This window comes from Triturus cristatus, chromosome 4_1, assembly GCF_964204655.1.
Source record: "Triturus cristatus chromosome 4_1, aTriCri1.1, whole genome shotgun sequence".
Classification (NCBI taxonomy): domain Eukaryota; kingdom Metazoa; phylum Chordata; class Amphibia; order Caudata; family Salamandridae; genus Triturus; species Triturus cristatus.
This window is the reverse complement of record NC_140585.1, coordinates 1,005,551,965-1,005,574,244: the sequence shown is the minus strand read 5'-3', so window position 1 is coordinate 1,005,574,244 and position 22,280 is coordinate 1,005,551,965. Positions and strand designations below refer to the sequence as shown.

The following is a 22,280-nucleotide window of genomic DNA, read 5'->3' as shown; positions in this document are numbered from 1 at the left end:
AATTTGCTATCTTGCCCACATTTTATTAGGCACACCAGTATGTGGCACTGGCGTGGAAAACAAGTGTATTGAAGCTGTCAGAGAAGCGGTTTTCAAATCAACTATTAGATAGCAGGGATACTCGCAGAGAGAAAGTAAGAATACAATATATAATTTGCTTAACTTGACTCTCATTATGATACAACTGTATTTCATTGTATTATTTTTGTTACTTATTCAATTTGTGTGGTTTTCATTATTTGGTCATTATTTTTACTATGCTTACATGTATAGCAGTGTTGATCTTCTTTTATTTAAATGAACTAGCTCATCTTTATTGAAACTGTGATATTTGTGTTGAAATGCACCTAGACTCGATCTTCAGTTCACAGTGTTGGACCTAGTCCTAGACTGCTCATCCAAGGTGAGTCAAAGAAGCATGCGTTGCCAAAAGTCAGAGAACCCAGTTGGCTTGTTGGCGAGAAATAGGTGCAATGCCATCCTTGATATAGCTAGATTGTCGCTGCGACTTAAGGATTGGGGAAAAGCCTGACCAAAGCACGTCTTCATTAACCGTATGAGACACAAGTTTTTTTTCTTACTTCCAGTCTGCATCTTGTAGAAGAGGATTCCCATTCAGTGATAATTCACGCAAATTCTCACACCCATCAATCCATCGAAGGACACTTTGAAGATCTGTAGATGACAAAAAAGAATTATCTGTAGATCTATTTTCAGTTGTGGTGTCAAAATACTGTATGCATAAATATACTATATTACATATTACACACACATTTTGCAGAGTTTATTTGCTTTTCAAACCCTTTTTATTAGTTTTACTAAAGAACAGAAGGATTATATAATTGTTCACTATTCGAAGGCAGACATCGTAAAGGAGGACAATTTGAATCGCAGGAGATTAAGGAACATCCACGTTCCAGACGTTTAATTAAACGTTTCAGCAATAGGATAGCAGAAGGGCAGAGAGACAAATATTTTGATTGATTCTAGATGCATGCCAAACACAGCAATATCATTGACGCACAAGTTACTTACCTTCGGTTACGATATATCTGTAAGAAACATTAGATAGTTATAGATTCCTTACCTTAGAATTACCCCCAGGCATCAGACTGGATCTGGAAAGTTTTTTCGTCAGCAGTACCTCTGGGCCTCGGAAGGTGGCGTCGGTCATTTCCGCATCCGTTGTCGGCGTTGTGGTCGCCGGGATGATGTCGCAGTAGCTACTTAGACGCCGCCCTCACGCGCTGACGTCAGTTCTGCACACAACTTTTCGCGCCGAAAACGCAGAGCCATGCAAGTCACTGACCATTGGTGCACAAAACTAGGGCCCTGAAAGGAAATCCTTAACCCTAGAAATCAGTTTGCAGAATGAGGAGGATGGGTCGGGCGGTAAGGAATCTATAACTAACTAATGTTTCTTACAGATATATCGTTACCAAAGGTAAGCAACTTGTGCATCTGAAAGAAACACGTTAATTATAGATTCCTTACCTTAGAATAGTAATACCAACCCCAGTGGTGGGTCTGTGAACCAAGATCACACCAGAAAGTCCTGGAGAACAGAACGGCCAAAGAAGCCGTCTCTCCGGACTAGGCTGTCCAGGCAGTATTGTTTGGTGAACGTGTGCAGCGATGCCCACGTGGCCGCCTGACAGATGTCATTCAGAGGCACTCCTCTTCCAAAGGCAGTAGTGGCTGCAGTCGCCCTGATGGAGTGAGCGCGTAGCCAGACTGGAGGCTCCTTTTTAGCCAGAGAGTAATAAGCCTTAATACGCAACACAACCCATCGAGAAATGGTGTGTTTGTGTACAGCCTGACCCTTCTTTGCACCCACGTAGCCAACAAAAAGTTGATCATCCACCCGGAACGGTTTTGTGCGATCCAGATAGAAAGAGAGCGCACATTTTGGGTCCAGACGGTGGAGTCTTTCTTCTTCCTTTGAAGAATGAAGAGGTGGAAAGAAGGTGGGTAAAGTAATGGTCTGCCCGATGTGGAAGGCAGTGACCACCTTCGGAAGAAAGGATGGACGGGTCCTGAGAACCCCCTTGTCCGGATGAACAGACAAGAAAAGAGGTTTCGAAGAAAGAGCCTGGCACTCCCTCACCCTTCTAGCAGAAGTGATGGCTACCAGGAAAGCAGTCTTAAGAGTCAAGAGACGTAAGATACAGTTATGAAGCGGCTTAAAGGGAGTGCACATTAAATAAGTTAGCACAGGATTCAAGTCCCACTGAGGCATAAGGAAAGGGATTGGAGGAAAAAGATGTGTTAAGCCTTTTAAGAAACGGTTAACTACCGGAGACTTGAAAAGAGAAGGCTGATCTGGCAGCCGAAGGAAGGCAGAGATGGCAGAAAGGTAGGCCTTGATAGTGCCCAGAGCAGAGCCCTGCTGGGCTAAAGAGAGAAGGAACAACAGTACTTCAGAAAGAGGGGCAGAAAGGGGATCCACAGCCTGTGCTGTGCACCATGCCACACATTTGTTCCATCTGCAGGCGTACACCGTCTTTGTGGAGGGACGCCTGTCTGCCAAGATTACGTCCCAAACTTCGGGAGGCAGGTCGAAAGACGTCAACTGCCGCTGCTCTATCTCCACGCAAAGAGGTGAAGACTGAACAGGTTTTGGTGGAGGACCGACCCCTGCCTCTGCGACAGAAGATCCTCCCGAAGAGGCAGTCTGATCGGAGGATCGATGGCCATGTTGTGCAGATCGGGATCCCAGACTCTTTATGCCCAATCCGGAGCCATAAGAATGACTTGGGTCCGGTCACGCCTGATCTTCTTCAGCACTCTGGGCAGAAGTGTTATAGGCGGAAAGGCGTATAACAGACCGCAACTACACTTGCGACGAAAAGCAATACTGAGCGAGTGCTGCCTTGGAAATTCCAATGCGCAGAATTGCTGACATTGCGCTCTCTCTTCGGTGGCGAATAGATCTAACCAAGGCTCTCCCCACTGTTGAAAGAGACCTTGCAGCACCTCCGAGTGAGGACGCGATTTGTGATCCATCATGCACCTGCGGCTAAGTTTGTCCGCCCTGGCGTTCAGAGAACCTGCCAAGTGTTGAACCACCAAGGAATTGCCTTGATGTTCCAGCCATGTCCAGAGGCAGAGGGCCTCCTGACATAGGGTCCACAAGCCCACCCCACCCTGTTTGTTGCAATACCACATGGCGGTGGTGTTGTCCATGAACACCTGCACTACTCTTCCCTGGACAGAGGGAGAGAATGCCTTCAGTGCCCGGAGCGCCAGAAAGTTGATGTGAAGCCCGGACTCCACCAGAGACCAGAGGCCTCTGATCTTCACCTCTCCCATATGGCCGCCCCATCCCAGAAGGGAGGTTCCGTGTGAATCGGAACGACACTTTTTGGGTGTGTTCGAATATGTACGAGTTTGGTATCTACGAACCGCAAATGACGAGTTTAGTGTGTGTATGCGTTTTCGCTACACTGCTATGTACGGTTCGTCTCATTCCTGGGTATGTCCATCCGAACCCTCGGGTTCCATTTTAGATGCGGCATCCATTTTGTTTCTTGCCCTCAAGTAGCCAGCGAACGGACCTTGTCCGCTCTGTGACCCTGGGATTCCCAAGCTTTCACGAAGGACACGTGCTTCTTTGATGAGGGTGTCTTTTAGGGTAAGGGAAATGACACGGCAAAGGCAGATGGCTCCGCTCAAGGCTCATCTTGCCGTGCCAGTCTATTGTTTCAGTCATGCATGCATTAGGCACGAGGTCTTTGATCCTGCAATCAAGTTGCTGTTATTACTCTCTACACTCTTTTCCAATCTGTTGTGCATCCTTGTTCTTCCTTTGCATCTGTTTCTGTCCCTTCTCCTAATTCGTTTACAACCAGAATGGAATGTGCTTAATGTGGGGATGATGTGCTTTTACAGTTGGGAACCGGCAATGCTGCTGTAATTATGTTCCGGGCTTCTGAAACATGAATGCGACCCTTTTGAAGTTTACTGTGGGAACTGAGTTGTAACCTTTTGTTTGTCATGTTGTGCAATGACCAAAATGTGTATAAAAGGAGCGATCCACTTTCGCAATTTGAAGCAGTCTCCCAGAACCTACACGTTGTGTACTTCTTGCGACCTCTGTATCCCTGCAGTAAATAAACGCTGATCTTTGACGCCACAGGAAGTGTCCCGTGTCTCTGTGTTTTGTACGCCGGAACAGGTAACCCACAAAGGTTTCAGGTGTTGTCCCCTGGCACCGCTGGGCCTTAGAATAGCCCAGTCCTTCAGTTGGCGCCCAACATGGGGCGACATCAGCGGTACCGGTCCAAAGCCCGACGATCGTGAGGAACTTCGTGTGAAATCTCCGAGGGAAGGTGCACCCCGCTTCATCGATCCAGTTGTCGAAATAAGTGGCCCGAAGACTTTTCCCGCAAAGATTCCCGCCTCCTGACGGCTGCGACGGACTGATGCCCTGACTGTCGACCTGTTTTGGCGCCTGGCGTAGTCCTTTGTGCGGCGAGACGATAGACGGGCCTTCCTGGTGACGCCATTGTTCTTTCAGTTAAGTATTTGTGGGTCGCTCCCAGAGTTTATGGTTTTGTAGTTCCTTTTGGGACGGTTACTTTGTTGTTTGCATGGTTCCATTGCATTTGTGGTTCTTAGTTGTTGGTTCTTAGTTGTTGGGTTTTATTTGACGATTGCAATTGCCAAAAACCGAGGGTCTTGCATTTTTGTGAGGACATCGTAATTCGATAGCCCTTGAAGTTTGTAAACTCGGTTAGTGTGCACGATGCCTGGCCGTAGTACTTAGTTTGGTTTCCTTAAATGTTGCAGCATGGATTCCCGACTGGAGGATTCATGCCCGATACCTCCAGTTGGAACTCCAATTTATGAGCTCTATAGTCGCCACGGAGTAGGTCCTATTGTATATAATGAATATTGGATTCGTTACACTAAAAATGATGGTGTTCTTAGCTGGCCATCACATGGTAGTTTTGAAACTGCAATATTAGATAATCTTGAAGCTAAATTGTTTAAAAAGAAGGCTAGGCCGGCCATGTTTGATTCCTTTCGATTATGGCGCAAAGAGGCCAAGCAGAAAGAAATCAAACAGATTAAGAGAGAAGGTGTCATTACGGTGATGCGAAATGCAGAACAGTATCAGCGAGACAAAGATGAGAAGGAGCAGGAAGTTGGTGCTAGACTTCATCATATGGCAGTGGATAAATGTTATCCGGTTTTACCGTCTAGTTCTGATAAGACGGGAGAGGAAGTGATAGAGGATCCATTATTGTCTTATCTATTGAAATCACCACCTCCCTATGCTCCAGATACCGTGGGTCCTGTGATTCCTCCGGTTCCTCAACCTGCTGTTTTGGTGGCTGCTGGTCAGCCTGTCGTTCCTCCTGCTCTTACGAATCCCCTTGTGCCGCAAATTGTCCATCCTCCTTTACCCGCTCTTCTTCCTACTGCTCCTTTGTCAGTATCCCTTCCGCTTAATCTTACTACTACTCCTGTTACCCCGACCACTGCTATTGTTTCTACATTTACTCCTACTGTCGTCGCTCCGGTACCTCCTTCTTCTTCTCCTTCTGTTCGTAGTCGAATATTTAATGCTGTCGCTACTCTCTATTCTCCGTTTTTTGGACCAGTACTCGGGTCAGATCTTTCTGATGTTGCTCAGAGGCGCAGTCAAATTCCTGATGGTAGGGAACGTGAGTCGTTGGTAAAAATGGTGCGTAAATGGATTAGGCATCCTGCGAAGTACGCTTCGCGTATAGTTTGAGACATTTTCTCAGTTTAATGAGCCCACACAAAGATTCGTGTTCGAGGAAATGTGTAAATCTTTGAGCGAAGAGTGGGATAATGAGGAGGTAGATAATGTACCGCCCGAGATCACTGAGCTTCAGAATCAATTTACGTCTGGTATGATTGTAGGAGATAATGTCCGACGTGCTTTAGAGCGTCTGTTATCTTTTCGATCTACAGTGCAACCTCGAGCACTGTTTAAGGATGAAACTGAGGAGTGGATGGCAAAACCTGGTCAGTATCCTATGCGGGAAGTTCCCCCAGTGTGGATGCCAGGTGATGCTGCTGCTGTCCCTGCTATTCTACCACACTTTCAGAGAGTTTGGATACACCTCCCGTGAAAGCGATCGGAAGTTTTTCAGGTAAAGCAAACCTTGCCTGACCCCCGTAAAAATCCTGCAGGTTATTATAAGGAGTTGTCCCAGTTAGTGGATGCTACTGTTATGAACCTTGCCGATATCGACATGTTGATTGGTAACGTAGTACCTCAACCGATTTGGGCGAAAATCCGTCAAGAGAATCACGCAGCTGAGTTAGGCGGTGATTGGGCTGCTCTTGCGGCGGCTGACGGACGGCAAGTTGGTGGGGCTAAACCTGAACAGCTCATTGAGAATCTGCCCCAGAGGATAATTACACTTATGAAGACACTTATGCCAGCAATACGCGTTAATTGGGACAAATTGTCTGCGTGCAAACAAAAGAAGGACGAGAGTGTCTCCGATTTCTTTACGAGATTTGAGGAGGCATTTATCGATCATAGTGGTCAGGATATGAGCTCTGAGGGAGGTCAGCGATTGTTTGTTGATAAATTTGTATCGAATTTGTTGCCTGAACTAAGCAACAAGTTGAAGAATTCTGAAAGTTCGTGGGCCGTTTCTACCACTGCTCAGATATTAGCCACGGCCCAATACTACGAAAATAGAGAGAAGGAAGAAAGCGAGCGCGCAGATAAGAAAACGAAGGATCTTAAAACGAAGGCCTTATTGCAGCAAGCGTATCCTCCGCGCTCGAATCAAAATGACTCGCAACAGCCAAATCGATTACAATCGCAGTTTTCTAGATCACAGTTGCGTACTGACTCCTCTACACCTCGCTTTGTGTTGGGGTACAATCTATGTGCATATTGTAGGGGTGAGGGTCATTTGAAGTTTAATTGTCCAGTGCTGCGTGACCGAAACAATGGTGTTTCGGCTCGAGGAGGTCGTAGTGGTCCTCAACAAGCGTCACGTGGTAGAGGTCGCGGTGTTACTCCGAATCAGAATGAGCGTCTTGCCACTTCATCAGATTCACACAATTGCTTTGATCGGCACGATCCATCGTCTGGTAGATCTGCACAGTATCATGTGGATGACTATTATGTCGAGCATGATGTTGGTGCTGACGGTAATTACTAGGACGGCCGTAGACAAAGGAAGGGAGAAGTATGAGTTCCGGTTGATCAGAGAGGGCCTTATGTCGCAGTTGCCACATTGGGCGTAGTTGAGCCTTTTCTGTTGGACACTGGTGCAGCGAAAAGTTCCATCATGCATTCGAAACTCCCTGGCGCGCCTTTGTCTGGCTTAACGAATGTTTCCATTGGATTCTCTGGCGCCCCCGTTAGCAATCCAGTTTCTAGCCCTTTGCCCCTTACAATTGGGTCTCGTGAGTTAAAAGCTCCTTTGATTTTGACTACTGGTTGTGGTGAGAATCTTTTGGGCTTGGATCTGTTGAAGCGGTTATATGCGACCTTGTACTGCTCTCCTGCGGGAGTGGAGCTTACGTTGGGTCAGAGAGGGATCTCTCCTATGTATTTGTCGACTGATAAGCTCCCACCGGAATTGAGTTCTTTTCCTGATTCTTTGTGGGCGACAGGTCCCAATGACGTGGGCCTGCTGGATATACCACCTTATGTTGTTCAATTGAAATCGAATGTGCGACTGCCGCGCATTCCCCAGTATCGTATCTCTCTTGATGGAGAACGAGCGCTTTTAGCGATCATTTACGATTTGATCGATAAACATGTCATCGAGGAAACACGGGGTAACGTGTGTAATAGTCCTGTGTTACCTATTTTTAAACGAACTGATCCATCTAAGCCTCCTGTGTATCGTTTTGTTATTGATTTAAGGGAGGTGAATAAAATTGTTGTTCCACAGTTTCCCGTGGTGCCTGACATTACAGCTTTGCGGACTCTGATTCCAGCTTCTGCATCATGGTTCTCGGTAATCGATCTGAAGAATGCGTTCTTTAGCATTCCGATTGCTGAGGAAAGCAGAGATTTATTCGGTTTCTCATTAGGTGGTCGCAGCTTCAGGTTCAAACGCGCACCTCAGGGCTACTGTGAGAGTCCATCGATTTACAGTCAAGCTCTTAAGAGTCAACTCGATGCGTTTGTGTTACCGACTGGAGCGGCCTTGATTCAGTACGTTGATGATCTGTTGGTAGCTGCTGACAATGAACAGATTTGCAAAACTGCTACGGTATCACTGTTACAGCATCTATGTGACTTACATCACAAAGTGTCACCTTCTAAACTACAATATTGTTGTCAAGAAGTAACCTATCTAGGTCACTTATTGTCAAAGGCGGGAAGAAGGTTGACCCCTGAAAGAATTGCAGCAATTGCTCGAATGACTGTGCCAACAACTCAGAGAGATGTGCGTGCCTTTCTAGGTATCACGTCATACTGCAGGCAGTGGATTCCGAACTTTTCACTGTTAGCGAAGCCATTGATAGCTCTCACGTGCAAGGATGTTTCGACTCCTTTGCCATGGACGGAAGAATGTCAGAAAAGTTTTTCTGAGCTACGTGATGCGTTGTGTTCGGCTCCTGTGTTAGGTACTCCTGATTACAGTAAGCCATTTACACTATACGTGCACGAGAGAGAAGGTTGTGCGTTGAGTGTTTTGACGCAACAATTCGGTGGTAAGCAGCGTCCATGTGCGTATTTTTCCTCGACCTTAGACCCGGTAGCTAGAGCGTTGCAGAGTTGCTTGAGAGCGACAGCGGCAGCTGCGGTGTCTATTCGACAATCCGCAGGTTTGGTTATGGATAATATGCTCATAGTGATGGTTCCCCATGCAGTTGACACTCTCCTGAATCGGACAAAAACTCAACATCTGACGAGTGCAAGGTTGTCCGGGTATGAGTTGACACTTTTGGCAAGTCATATACAGATCAAGCGTTGTAATGTGCTGAATCCGGCTACATTGTTACCGATTAATATGGAAACAAATGGTGTACCACCACATGATTGTTATTTACGAACTGAGGAAGAAACAAAGGGTCGTGTGGACCTGAAAAACACTCCATTGACAGAACCCGATGGTACTTTGTATGTTGATGGTTCATGTTTTAAGTTACCGAATGGTGATGTGACGACTGCGTATGCTGTAGTGACGTTGAGCACGGTTGTGGAAACTGCGAGATTGAGTCAGAATTCAGCGCAAGCGGCAGAGTTGATTGCATTGACAAGAGCGTGTGTTTTGTCTAAAGGAAAGCGAGTGAATGTGTTCACCGATAGTCAGTATGCATTCGATGTTGCACATAGTTTTGGTCGATTGTGGAGAGAAAGAGGATTTATGACATCGCATGGTATGAAGATCCAACACGGGCAGCTCGTGAATGATCTTTTGGATGCACTTACATTGCCTAAACAGGTAGCGATTGTTAAATGTAGTGCGCATCGGAAGGTTACGGATGACGTTGGTCGTGGTAATGCATTTGCGGACGAGATTGCCAAGGAAACGGCTAAGAATCTTGCAACCCGAATGTATGTTACAAGTTCGGTGAGGTGGCCGACGGAGACTGGTATGTGTGAAGACACTGTTGAGAGCGTGAAAGCAATTCAGAATGAGGCCACTGAAATTGAAAAGACCAAGTGGAAAGAAAGTACGGGAAAGTTGGACATGCATGGATGTTGGGTTGACTTGTCGGAATGTCAGAGGTGGATGTTACCGGATGCATATGTGCTAGCCGTTGTGACTATGGCTCATGGTTTGTCACACATTAGTGCGAAAGGTATATGTAAGTTGTTGTCCCCTGTATGGAAGAATGATGGTATTGCTAAATGTGCTGAGAGGGTGGTTAAGAATTGTATGGTGTGTTTGATGCATAATCCTGGCAAGGGCACCCCCACCCCACCTAGTCATTTTGCTCCTCCTGTTTGTCCCTTTGAAGTTATCCAATTGGACTTCATCCATATGGAGGGATGCAATAATCTGAAGTATGTTTTGGTTGGGGTTTGTGCGTTCTCCAGATGGATCGAGGCCTATCCTCTTAAGGATAATACTGCCCTGTCCACAGCGAAAGTCCTACTGAAGGAATACTTCCCTCGGTATGGAATGCCACGGATTGTGTGGTCAGATAACAGAAGCGAGTTTGTGGGAAATGTGATGCAGAGTGTGTGTAAGGGCCTTGGAATTCGACAGAAATTCCATAGCGCCAATCATCCTCAGGCAGCGGGTTTGGTTGAAGGGTACAATGGTACTCTGAAGCTGAAACTTGCGAAGATACAAGCTACGACTGGTTTGTCATGGCCTGATGCCTTGCCTCTGGCTCTCCTATCAACCAGAGCGACTGTACACTCTCGAGTAGGGCTCAGCCCATATGAGATTGTGTTCGGCCGCCCTGCGAACATTTGGGGAGTCCCAAGACCTAAGGCCTTTGATAGTCTTGAGTATCCAATGCTAATTGATTATCTTCATGATCTGACTGCTAAACTGAGGCTAATTCATCAACAGGTCTTTGAAGCTCTACCGGCACAGACAGAGGGTCCTGTACATCGACTCCAGCCAGGTGACTGGGTTGTTACCCGAAATTTTGGCCGAAAACGCAACTTGGAGCCGAGATTTGTGGGACCCTTCCAAGTGCTATTGGCTACAAGGACTGCAGTTCGGTTGGAAGGCAGAAAGAACTGGGTACACGCCGGCCATACCAAGAAGGTTCCGATCCCTTCACCAACAGATAGTTGGGTGAGAACTGGTATTGCGGCAACGGAGACCGAGACCCCTCTATGCTTTGTGCCGTTTAGCGATGCTCAACCTGTAGGAGACAATTCATTTCAGTCAGACACACCTGTTGAGTCGTCAGTTTTGGAGAACTCAAGGTCTGAGTTGTCATCTAATCGATTGAACACTGTTTCACCAGCTGAACAATTATTTGAAGAACAGACTTGACCTGGAAGAAATCGATACTTTCTTCGTCCACGTAACAAAGACTAATAAAAATTTTCGTATATTTTCCTTTACTGTTGCCACAAACATTACGAACAATTACATTTTTTTGAGTTTCTTTTTATGTGTGCTTTTCACAGCTAAAGAGATTTGTATTAAGCTGAGTGTTTAGGAAAACCTATCATCCGGGTTAACCGTAGGGCCGTGCGGGTACTCCTTTCTGTTTAGCAGGTTTCTGACACTAGGTCGGTTACTTTTTGGCGACTCCTGGGAACTCCTGGGAATTGATAATCGCTACTCAGAACGAAGTGCGTCAAGTACGTCACGGACGGTTTTTAGAGGATGGCATTCTCTAAGCTGTTGGAAGTAGAAAGGATGTCGGCGCAAAGATCAAAATTACATAAGATTGTACGAACCAAATGTTTTTTGTTTCAGGTATTCCTATTGTTTCTGACTGTGTCTATGCTATTGGTGGGTGGAGTGTATTTCGGAATACAGTCGCTATTGCCTTCCATTTCACCTACTCTTTCTCCTAAACTAAGCTCTATTACCACTGTTTCTCCACATTCCTTTCATCCCCTGCCCCAACATGAACAGGTTAGACGTGCGGAATTCATGAATAACTCCTTCGTTCAACTCCTACATCAGCATCAGTTGGTGATGAATACTACCAACTGTTGGGTGTGTGGGTTAATGCCACATACCATGGATAGGGGCATTCCGTACCTGGTTCTTCCTTAAAGCTCCCAAGGGTCAGCTCGAGCATTCCAAACTATGTTCCGTAGTGCACTAGATTCCTACCCCAGTCGAGAGCCACGCTCTGCCAACTTCGGTCCTGGTCCGTACCACAAGCCTTTGGCGATAGCGACTGCTGATTTAGATAGGGATGTTTTTGATGCATCGCTTATTCCAGATGAAGAGGTTCGAGCCTATAAGGATCTGAGTGAGGCTGAGTATAGTACGTCAGTGGGTGATAGACAGCTCAAGAGCTCGTCTCCAATATGGATCGTACCCCACCTCGGTAATTTCTGCTTGAAAGGTTTGGGTCGAAATCCGAGAGCACAACTTGGGGAGAGTGCTTGTACTGATACGTATGTTCTACCGATGCTCTCTTCCCCTGTTTTTCTGACTGCCAAGGGTACCTATTTTGTATGTTATGAACGTGCATATACATGGCTGCCCCGTGACTTCTCGGGTACCTGTTATATCGCGAATCTTTTGCCACCGACTTTTACAGTTGCCTCAGACTATCACAAAACTAGAATTGTGAGAGGCGTTATTAGCGAAGAGGATACTGCCGGTCAAGAAGCAGGAGACTTCTTTAAGGGTTTCCTGCCGTTCTGGGGACCTATGGTTAATAGTAGGAACCTAAGACAGTTGACCCGTGTGGTAGAGTCGACTGGTAACATAACTGCGAGTGCTCTTGGTAATTTAACAGCAGAACTTCAGGCGGATAGACTAATGACGTTGCAGAACCGTATGGTTCTAGACGTTGTTCTTGCAGATAGAGGTGGTGTGTGCAAAGCTATCCATTCGAGCTGTTGCATTTTCATTCCTGACAACGCTCCAACTGTTTACCAAGCCATCTCGAAGTTGCATAAGATTTCCGAGTCCATACACGTGGACGAAGGTAATTGGACACTTCTAGGATGGTTTTGGGGCCTGATATCAACTTGAGGTTGGAAGATTCTGATGATCATAGGGGTTGTTGTGACGTTTCTGTTCACGTGTTGTCTTTGTGTGCAGTGTGGCCCTGCCTTATGTGGCCTCTGTGCTACAACGTGTATAAGACGGCCATCTGTTATCAAGGAGACATTGATGGATAGAATGATGTTCCAGCAACAACTGAACGATCTGATGAATAACGAAATCGATTCTGATCTCGACTAGTGCTTGCCTACATGAGGGCAAAAGGAGCGTCTGAGGTTCCGTGTGAATCGGAACAACACTTTTTGGGTGTGTTCGAATATGTATGAGTTTGGTATCTACGAACCGCAAATGACGAGTTTAGTGGGTGTATGCGTTTTCGCTACGCTGCTATGTACGGTTCGTCTCATTCCTGGGTATGTCCATCCGAACCCTCGGGTTCCATTTTAGATGCGGCATCCATTTTGTTTCTTGCCCTCAAGTAGCCAGCGAACGGACCTTGTCCGCTCTGTGACCCTGGGATTCCCAAGCTTTCACGAAGGACACGTGCTTCTTTGAGGGTGTCTTTTAGGGTAAGGGAAATGACACGGCAAAGGCAGATGGCTCCGCTCAAGGCTCATCTTGCCGTGCCAGTCTATTGTTTCAGTCATGCATGCATTAGGCACGAGGTCTTTGATCCTGCAATCAAGTTGCTGTTATTACTCTCTACACTCTTTCCAATCTGTTGTGCATCCTTGTTCTTCCTTTGCATCTGTTTCTGTCCCTTCTCCTAATTCGTTTACAACCAGAATGGAATGTGCTTAATGTGGGGATGATGTGCTTTTACAGTTGGGAACCGGCAATGCTGCTGTAATTATGTTCCGGGCTTCTGAAACATGAATGCGACCCTTTTGAAGTTTACTGTGGGAACTGAGTTGTAACCTTTTGTTTGTCATGTTGTGCAATGACCAAAATGTGTATAAAAGGAGCGATCCACTTTCGCAATTTGAAGCAGTCTCCCAGAACCTACACGTTGTGTACTTCTTGCGACCTCTGTATCCCTGCAGTAAATAAACGCTGATCTTTGACGCCACAGGAAGTGTCCCGTGTCTCTGTGTTTTGTATGCCGGAACAGGTAACCCACGAAGGTTTCAGGTGTTGTCCCCTGGCACCGCTGGGCCTTAGAATAGCCCAGTCCTTCAGAAGGGAGGCATCAGTCACCACAGTGTGGTCAGATTGGGGAAGGAAGAGGGATCTGCCATTGACCCAATCCTCGTTCGTAAGCCACCACTGCAGTTGTCGAGCAGTGCTCTCCAAGATCTGGACGCAATCGGACAGATTCCCCTGATGCTGTGCCCATTGGAACTTCAGGTCCCACTGCAGAGCCCGTATATGCCACCTAGCATGAATGATCAGCAGGATGCAGGAGGCCATGAGGCCCCGCAGCCTCAGGGTCATTCTGACCGAAACCCAGGACAGAGAATTAAAGGGCGCAATCATAGCCCGAATATCCCGGACTCGCTGTTCGGGAGGATAGACCGCTCTGATGAAGAGGAGCTTCTGAGAGGGAATCAGGTGCGACTTCGGCACATTGATAGAGAACCCCAGCATATGCAGGAGGTTGGCCGTAGTCTGGAGGTGGGAAACGACTGCCTGGGCCGAGCCCGCCTTCAACAGCGAGATAGGGGAAGATCTGCGCAGATGAGCTGCAACCACCGCCATCACTTTTGTGAATATCCGAGTGGCGCTTGTAAGGCCAAAGGGGAGCACGGTGAACTGAAAGTGCTCATGGCCTACCGTGAACCGCAGGTAACGCCAGTGGGCCGGCAGGACGGGGATGTGAAAATAAGCGTCCTGCAAGTCCAACGCTACCATCCAGTCTTGCGGGTCGAGGTCAGACAAGACCTGAGCAAGTCTCAACATTTTGAACTTCTCCTTCCGTAGGAAACGATTGACGTCCCTGAGGTCCAAGATGGGCCGCAGGTCCTTGTCCTTTTTGGGAACCAGAAAGTAGTCGGTGTAACAACTGGTTCAGGAAAGCGCTCGATGGCTCCCTTGGCCAATAGAACTGTAACTTCCTGCAGGAGAAGGGCCAGATGATCCTCCGACATGCGGTGGTATTGCGGTGGCATGGCTAGAGGGGTAGTCTCGAAGGGGAGGGAGTAGCCCCTTTGAACTATTTGCAAAACCCACCTGTCCGAAGTGATGGTGCACCAGTGGTGGAGGTGATGGCGAATCCTGCCGCCCGCTGGCGTTTGATGGGCCTGAAAGGTTGGACTAGGAGGGTTTCGAGGCTGCTGCAGAGGGGGGGTTGGTGGACTGGTCCGCCCGCTGGCCCCCAAAACCTCGCCAGTTGTTTCCACATCCCCAGCCGCGCTAAGGCTGGGTAACTTGCTGTGGCCTGTGGCCGTGAGTGGGACGTAGCGGAGCACCCCTTCCGTAGCCACGAAAGGGGCAAAAAGCAGACTGCGCCGGATGGGAGTAGAGGCCCAAGGACTTGGCCGTAGCCTGTGAGTCCTTGAAGCGCTCTAGGGCATTGCTGCTTCGTCGCCAAAAAGGCGACGGCCATCAAAGGGCATGTCCATCTAGGTGTTCTGGACATCCCCTGAAAAGCCAGTGGACCTCATCCAGGCGTAGCGGCAAAGCACTATGGACGTTGAAATCGTCCTGCCCAGAGAGTCGGCGGTGTCCAGCCCACAACGGATCGTGAACTTAGCTGCATCTCTCCCGGCGGCGACAGCCTGGGTGAGCAATGCCCAGGCCTCCTCCAGACACTGAGGCAGCACTTGCGCCACCGTATCCCACACTGAGTACGAATAACGGCCCAAGAGACATGCGGTGTTTACGGACCGCAGTCCTAAGCTGGCGGAAGAAAAAAAATTTATTGCCAAGATGGTCCAGCTTCTTGGATTCCCTTTCCGGTGGAGTGGTAGGGAAGGCGCTTTTGGAGGTGGAGGCTTGGACCACCAAGCTCTCCGGGGTGGGGTGTTGGGAGAGGAAAGTGGGGTCGCCCAGAGCTTGCTGCCGGTTGAAGCACCTCAGTCAGGAGGTTAGTCCAGACCGCCACCGTAGGAAGCTCGAGGTTGAGAGCCTCAGCCGCCCTACGCAACACCACAGTGTATGACGCTCCCTCCTCCGTAGCCACGGTAGGAGGAGACAACATGCCAAGGTCGGGTGAAGTGTCAAGACCACTGGCATCCCCCAGTTCCTCTCTCCTGTCCTTCTCAGTATCTAGCTGGTCAGTTAAAGGGTCACCTGACCCTTTAACTGTGCGAAGACTTTGATGACTTCGAGCCGGAATGGTGGCGGCTCCACGACCGGTCCCTCGACCTCCCTCTCGACCAGGACCTCGAACGGCGCCAAGCCAACTGTCGCCGTTCAAGCAGCTTTCGGGACTGCACCCGCACAGCCTTTGGCATCAACAACTGACAGTCGGATCACGACTTGCGGTCGTGGTCGTGCTCCAGGAGAAAGAGGCACACGCGGTGCGGATTCGTCACCGACATCAATCGGGTACAGGAACCGCAGGCCTTAAAACCGGGTATCCCTCGTGCACCTGTTCTGAGTCAGAGACTCAAAACAAGAAGTCGACAAGAGTCGAGAAAAACGTAGTCAAAAAATGACTGAGGTACCGCTCTTGCTGGATCTGCGCTGGCTGGTGCGGAAAAAGAAAGAACTGACATCAGCGTGCAACGGCGGCGTCTAAGTAGCTGCGGCGACGTCATCCCGGCGACCACAACGCCGAACGCGGAGTCGACCGACACCACCTTCCGATGCGCAGAGGTACTGCTGACGAAAAAACTTTACGGATCCAGTCCCATGCCTGGGGGTAATTCTAAGGTAAGGAATCTATAACTAACGTGTTTCTTTCAGATATCCTCTGTATATTTTGTAGGATCCCCCAATTTTCTCAAACTTTCCTGAACACCCCATACACACCCCATACCTTCTTACACATATCTTTCCAACCCTTTGCCCCATTCGGTAACGCTTTCTCTGGTGGATACAGTATTTGCCTGTGGATTCCTTACCTTTTGATTCCTCATCTTTTGAATTACCCCTTGCGCAGCATTCCACGGAAACATTTCTCCATAGCTCTCCCAAGTCGATGAGGACGTCACAATGGAACAGCTTTGCACACGACTCTGCATGACGTCATTGAAGCCATAAGATTACCTTGTCGGCGTGATGACGTCAGTTCCACCCATTTGTTCCGTGCCTTTGAGGCGAACGGGTGAACCGACATATCTTTTTACAAGTATACAAAACGAAGAAAGAAACTGGAAATTCTAAAACATAGACATTTCCTAGTAACAAGTATCACATCATTTCAAATATTCATAATAAAATACATGAATCACATGTCAATTATTTTTCAGTATAAACAAGAAGGCAACAGGGAGACGGGTGGGTCAGTGACGAATTCACAGGCAGATACTGTATCCACAAGAAAAAGCGTTACCGATGGTAAGTAACTTGTTCTTCTGATGAATACATCTGCCTGTGGATTCCTCATCTTTTAAATTGAATCCCCAAGTAATTCCACTTTCGGGGGAGGGGGCCTGCTTACCTATACCAAAGTATCTTGCAGCAAAGAACATGCAAAGTGCCCGTCCCTCCTCACCTCCGAGTCTAAGCAATAATGCTTTGCGAAAGTGTGGAGAGAGGCCCAAGTTGCCACCTTGCAGATGTCTACAACAGGGACACCTCTAGCTAAAGCTGAAGAAGAAGACTTAGCTCTGGTGCAATATGCTCAAATACCTTCAGGAGGCTCCTTCTTGGCCAAAGTATAGTAGATCTTGATGCAGAGAATGATACAACGTTCTCTTGTGGACAGATTTGCTCTTTATCTTGACCACCTATTCAATGAAGAGTTGGTCGTCCAACCTGAAGTCCTTAGTCCTGTCCAGGTAGAAGCTAACCGCCCTCTTAGGGTTCAGGCGGTGAATCTCTTCCTGATTAGAAGGATGAGTGGGAGGAGAGAAAGTGGGTAAAGTGATAGATTACCCTAGGTGTAAGGAAGTGACCACCTTAGGCAGGAAAGCAGCTCTCGTCCTAAGAACCATCTTATTTGCATGAAATGAGGTAAATGGGGGTTTGGAGCTAAAGTGACTTATCCTTAGACGAATAACATCTTGAACCATGACGTCCATTCTTTTTGTGTTTCCTTAACCACTTCGAGGTGTGCAGAGTCATAGACTTGGCCTTAGATCTCGTCCTTTCCCACCCTCTTTTTTGTTCCTTAGCCCTGGCTATGAAAAGTTTGGCCTCCCTTTCTTTAAGGGCCTTTAGATTCATGCACCTGCATGACATGCACGCCTCGATGTCGTGGTCCGACGAGAGCCACCAAAGACAATCCTCATGTGGGTCAGTGATGGAAATATGACACCCACACTCCCTGCAAGGCTTGAAACCGGACTTCTTCTGAGCAACCATGTCTCTGCTACAAATACAGAAAGACCCTGCAACAATGAAACTCCAAGAATGGAGAGCCCTGGGTAAAAAACAACAGGAGAAAAGGGAACTGACGTCAACATGCGGACAAGGTCTTCTTACGGCTCCGATGATGTCATGCGGAGTCGCCTGTGGAGCCGTTCCATTGTGACGTCCTCGTCAACGTGGAAGAGCTATGGAGAAAAGTTTCCATGGAATGCTGCGCAAGGGGTAATTCAAAAGGTGATGAATCAAAAAGTGAGGAATCCACAGGCAGATATATCCATCAGAATAGGTTTTTTCCCTTTGTTCTAGCGTGGGGCGGGGGTGGTGTTGGCTCACCAGTGTGTTCAAAAAGAATCTGAGTATTGTAATACCGTCTACTCATTCCAAATTCCCAAGACACAGTTTTATTTTAGATTCCACTAGAACACTGGATATGCTTGACAGGCAACTTTTTACTTTTTCGTACTATGGTGATATTCTGAGGACAATCCCAAATCGTATGAATAAATGTTCCCACTTTTCCACATCCCCTAAGGCATTTGTCAGATTCTGCAAGTCCGCCACCCATTTTTCTCTAAGTCCAGTTAGGGTGTTTATAGCATTGTGTATATGTATGTATATATATATTACTGCTTTCCTTCTGAGAGGCTCCATTAACACTCTATCTTCCAAGGGGTTGCAATTTTAAAAGTGCATCTTTAGGTATATAGGCTGCCAATGTGCCACAGGCTCCCATTGTTAGGGCAAAGATTAAAGGGGTCAGGGGGCATCCCTGTTGGTAGAGTAAAGGAGTCTGAAAATGTATCATTATCCCTGACACAGGCAATAGGATTTCGAAGCAGCAACTTAACCCAGGCCAGGTAACTGGACACAAACTTAATTTTTCCAACCACCCCAAATATATATTTCCACTGAAGAGAAACAAATGCATAGGTGAGGTCAAGGGACAATATGACTATTGGTTTTCTAACTCCTTCTGTGCCTGCCATGCACCCAAAAAGAATGTGAGGTTTTGTCTGGTACTTCTACACAGCATGAAACCAGATTGAGCAGAGTATACCAATGTTGGGATTATTTTACCAATCGGTAGCAAAGGTGTTTGCAAGTATTTTTGTTTCCTTATTTAAATTTAAGAGCGAGATAGGGTTATATGAAGAGTATCTCTCTTGCGGTTTGCCAGTTTTATAAATGGCCAATATTGCTGCTAATGTTAAGTCAGTTAACAGACAAACATTCACCTTTGCCTCCATGTTCACAGTTATTACATCTGTGGTAATTCAGCTGGCTAGGTTTTTATACAGTTTGTCTGGTTGACTATTTGGACCCTGGGCCTTCCCTGTCTCCAATTTTAGCCTCCATTATATTAGCATCCAATCTGTCTCTGTCAATGACTGAGATGTGTGGCAGATTGATATATTTCAAGAAAGCAAGTATCTCCTCCTCTTCCCCAGGTCCGCCCTGTGAGACAGAGAGTCTGAAAATATTTGGCCACTATTTTATCAGTTTCCATTCTCTCTAATTGCATCAACATCGCAGTTTTTATTACACGTATCCATTACATATCTTCATCTCTCCTCCTCAGCCATGCCACAAACTTGCCAACCTTATTATGAAATTAGTATAACTTCTGTGTGGCCATTTAATAATTTAGGGCTTCATTCTCAGCAAGTGCCTAACTTTCGTGTCATTAGAGATCTATCAGATGCCATGTAACTTCATACATGGTATGAAAATGGTGTTGCTCAAGATTAATCGGAGCAGTCTTTACCTTGTTGGCTTCTTCACACCTTTTCTTTCTGAGTTACTATCCCCTAATTACTATCTTAAATGTCTCCCAGAGTCCAGCCTTGGAGCTGACTGTCCCCTCATCTTCAACAAAAATATTCTTGTTAAATAGCTGTAATGCATCTACCACCTCCTTCCTTTTTAGGAGCTAAGGGCCAGATGTACAACCGTTTTTTGCGGTCGCAAAAGGGTATTCAGGTGGTGTTATGTACCAACGTTATTTTACAATTCACAGACTCGCAATATAGCATTTGCAACTCGCTATTAGGAAGGGGCGTGCCAAGGGCATCCCTTCCTAGTAGCGAGTCTAAATGGAATGTACCATTGTTTTGCGACCACAGTTTACCACCTACTTCAAGTAGGTGGTAAATAGGTGGTAAACCACAACTACCGCAGTTTACCACCTACTTTAAGTAGGTGGTAAACCATTCGCAAACGGGAAGGGGTCCTCAGGAGACCTTTTCCCCTTTGTGAATGGGTGCGAAAATATTTTTTATGAGCAGGCAGTGGTCCCAGGGACCACTGCCTGCCCTTAAAAAAATAAACTGAAAAGTTCAATTTTTCTTTTTTAAATGCATCTAGTTTTCCTTTAAGGATAATGGGCTACATTAAAAAAAAATAACTGCTTTATGTAAAAAGCAGTCCCAGACATGGTGGTCTGCAATTTGTGAGGTGCAAAATGCAATGTACAACCGTGACACAGACACATTTAGCCATTCCCAATGGGGTCACAAATTGCGCCTACCACATGAAAACTGATGAGGCATGCAATTTGCGACCCCATTGGGAATCGCTAAATGTGTCTGTGTCACAGTTGTACATTGCATTTTGCACTTCACAAATTGCGAGTCGCAAAGCGACGCAATTTGCGAATCTCGTGATGCAGCCGTCATACATCTGGCTCTAAGGGTCTATTTTCCATTTCCTATAAGCTGGGAATCTTCATCTATCTATGTTGGTCATCAAAGGTGAGTGATCAGAGATGCCCCCTGGTATGGCATTTGACGTTGTTATATATTTTTATAATAGGCACGTGTGTGATAAGGTAGTCTATCCTGGAATAGGAGTCTTGGGCTCCAGAGTTAAAAGGAGCACTGCCTCTCCATTGGATTATATTGTTGCCAAAAAACAATTGCGTGTCCATAAACTGTCTATGGTACGAGGTTCTGATGTTCATTCAATTATATTGGCTATCCATCTCTGGATCCACAGTCAAATTAAAATCTTCCCCTATTACCAGTGTGCTATCTGGCAACATGAGCAATAATGCACCCAATTTATCCAACATTTTGTGACCTAGGTGGAAGATCAACCGAGCCGACCAGAACTTGTTCACCAGCACAGCTCTACAGTAAATCTTTTGGTCAACATATATTTGCTCAAGAGCCAGGAGAGTCACATTTTTAGCAAGTATAGTCGCATTGCCACCCACTAGAGTATGTGGTGTAGTCACAGTGTGCCAGCAATCAAATGATTCTTCTTCTCAGCATTTGGAAATGTTTGCCTCTGAGTGGGTCTCCTATAAGAGAATTACATGTGGGGAATGAATTCTGAAGAACTGATTTATTAGCCATCTCGTAATTTTACTACCTAATCCATTTCCGTTTCAGTATAGGACCGCAAGCTTCCCACTGGCTTTGGTGTGACTGCTGCTTACTGCCAAAGCCTCTAATATGCACAGTCCCCATGGACCTGTGTTTATTCTCCATCATTCCTGTCTATTGTGATACACTGTGTATGACATCAGTATGCAAAACAATGTTTAAATCAGGTTTTTCCACCATCCTCCCACTACATGTGCTTTAGGTTTTCAATTAACCGCCACTACTATTCCTAGAGAGCCTGGCACCCTCTTTTCTCCATCATATTTTCTAACAACAAATATTATCTACCGCAATATGTATAAATAACACAGTGGATGAAAAACCCTATACACAGGAGATTCAGCATCATGCTAGTTAGTGTGCTTTGGCCTGCACAGAACCAAAGAGTCCTTTAACATTACTTTTCACCAAACGTCCACAACTTCAGTGATCTGTTCCCTTAGCTGCATCTCTCTGCATATGGAGACAACAATCTGACCTCAGCACTTTTATTAACAACAGCTTTTAAAGATGCCAGTACCTCTCTCTTATTCCAGCAGATCATGTTCTCCTCTACCATGTGTGTACTCTGATGCAGCAGTTGTAGCTTACACACTGATGACAAGGTCTTGTCTAGGTGGCAAGGGTGGCATACCTTCCATTGCTTGTGCTCCCACCCGGACAGCTGTTGTTGCAGTGACCATAGGAGCACCCAACTGGCTGTTCTGGCTCTACCTGCATGTCCTCCAAAGACGTGCTACCACCCATTAATCCACTCCTAGGCCTCCTCAGGTGTAGTGAAGTTTCATGACTTTCCTTCTGAAAATAGCTGTGGCTTCACAAGGAAAGCATACTGTATTTTATTTCCTTTTCTCCGAGATGCATCTTGCCTTTGAAAAGTTAATGTAAAGTCTGGAGTCTGGAACTT

The 22,280-nt window shown here is 46.7% G+C and overlaps 1 protein-coding gene across 1 annotated transcript in view; it reads right to left on the bottom strand.

The window, feature by feature from the left end:
* Window positions 1-22,280, bottom strand: part of LRRIQ1 (leucine rich repeats and IQ motif containing 1) — a 1,142,626-nt gene that overhangs the window by 679,067 nt on the left and 441,279 nt on the right. Inside the window, exon 13 of the mRNA XM_085653925.1 lies at window positions 582-675. Coding sequence (XP_085510051.1) covers window positions 582-675 — 94 coding nt within the window. The remainder of the gene's footprint in view (window positions 1-581; window positions 676-22,280) is intronic.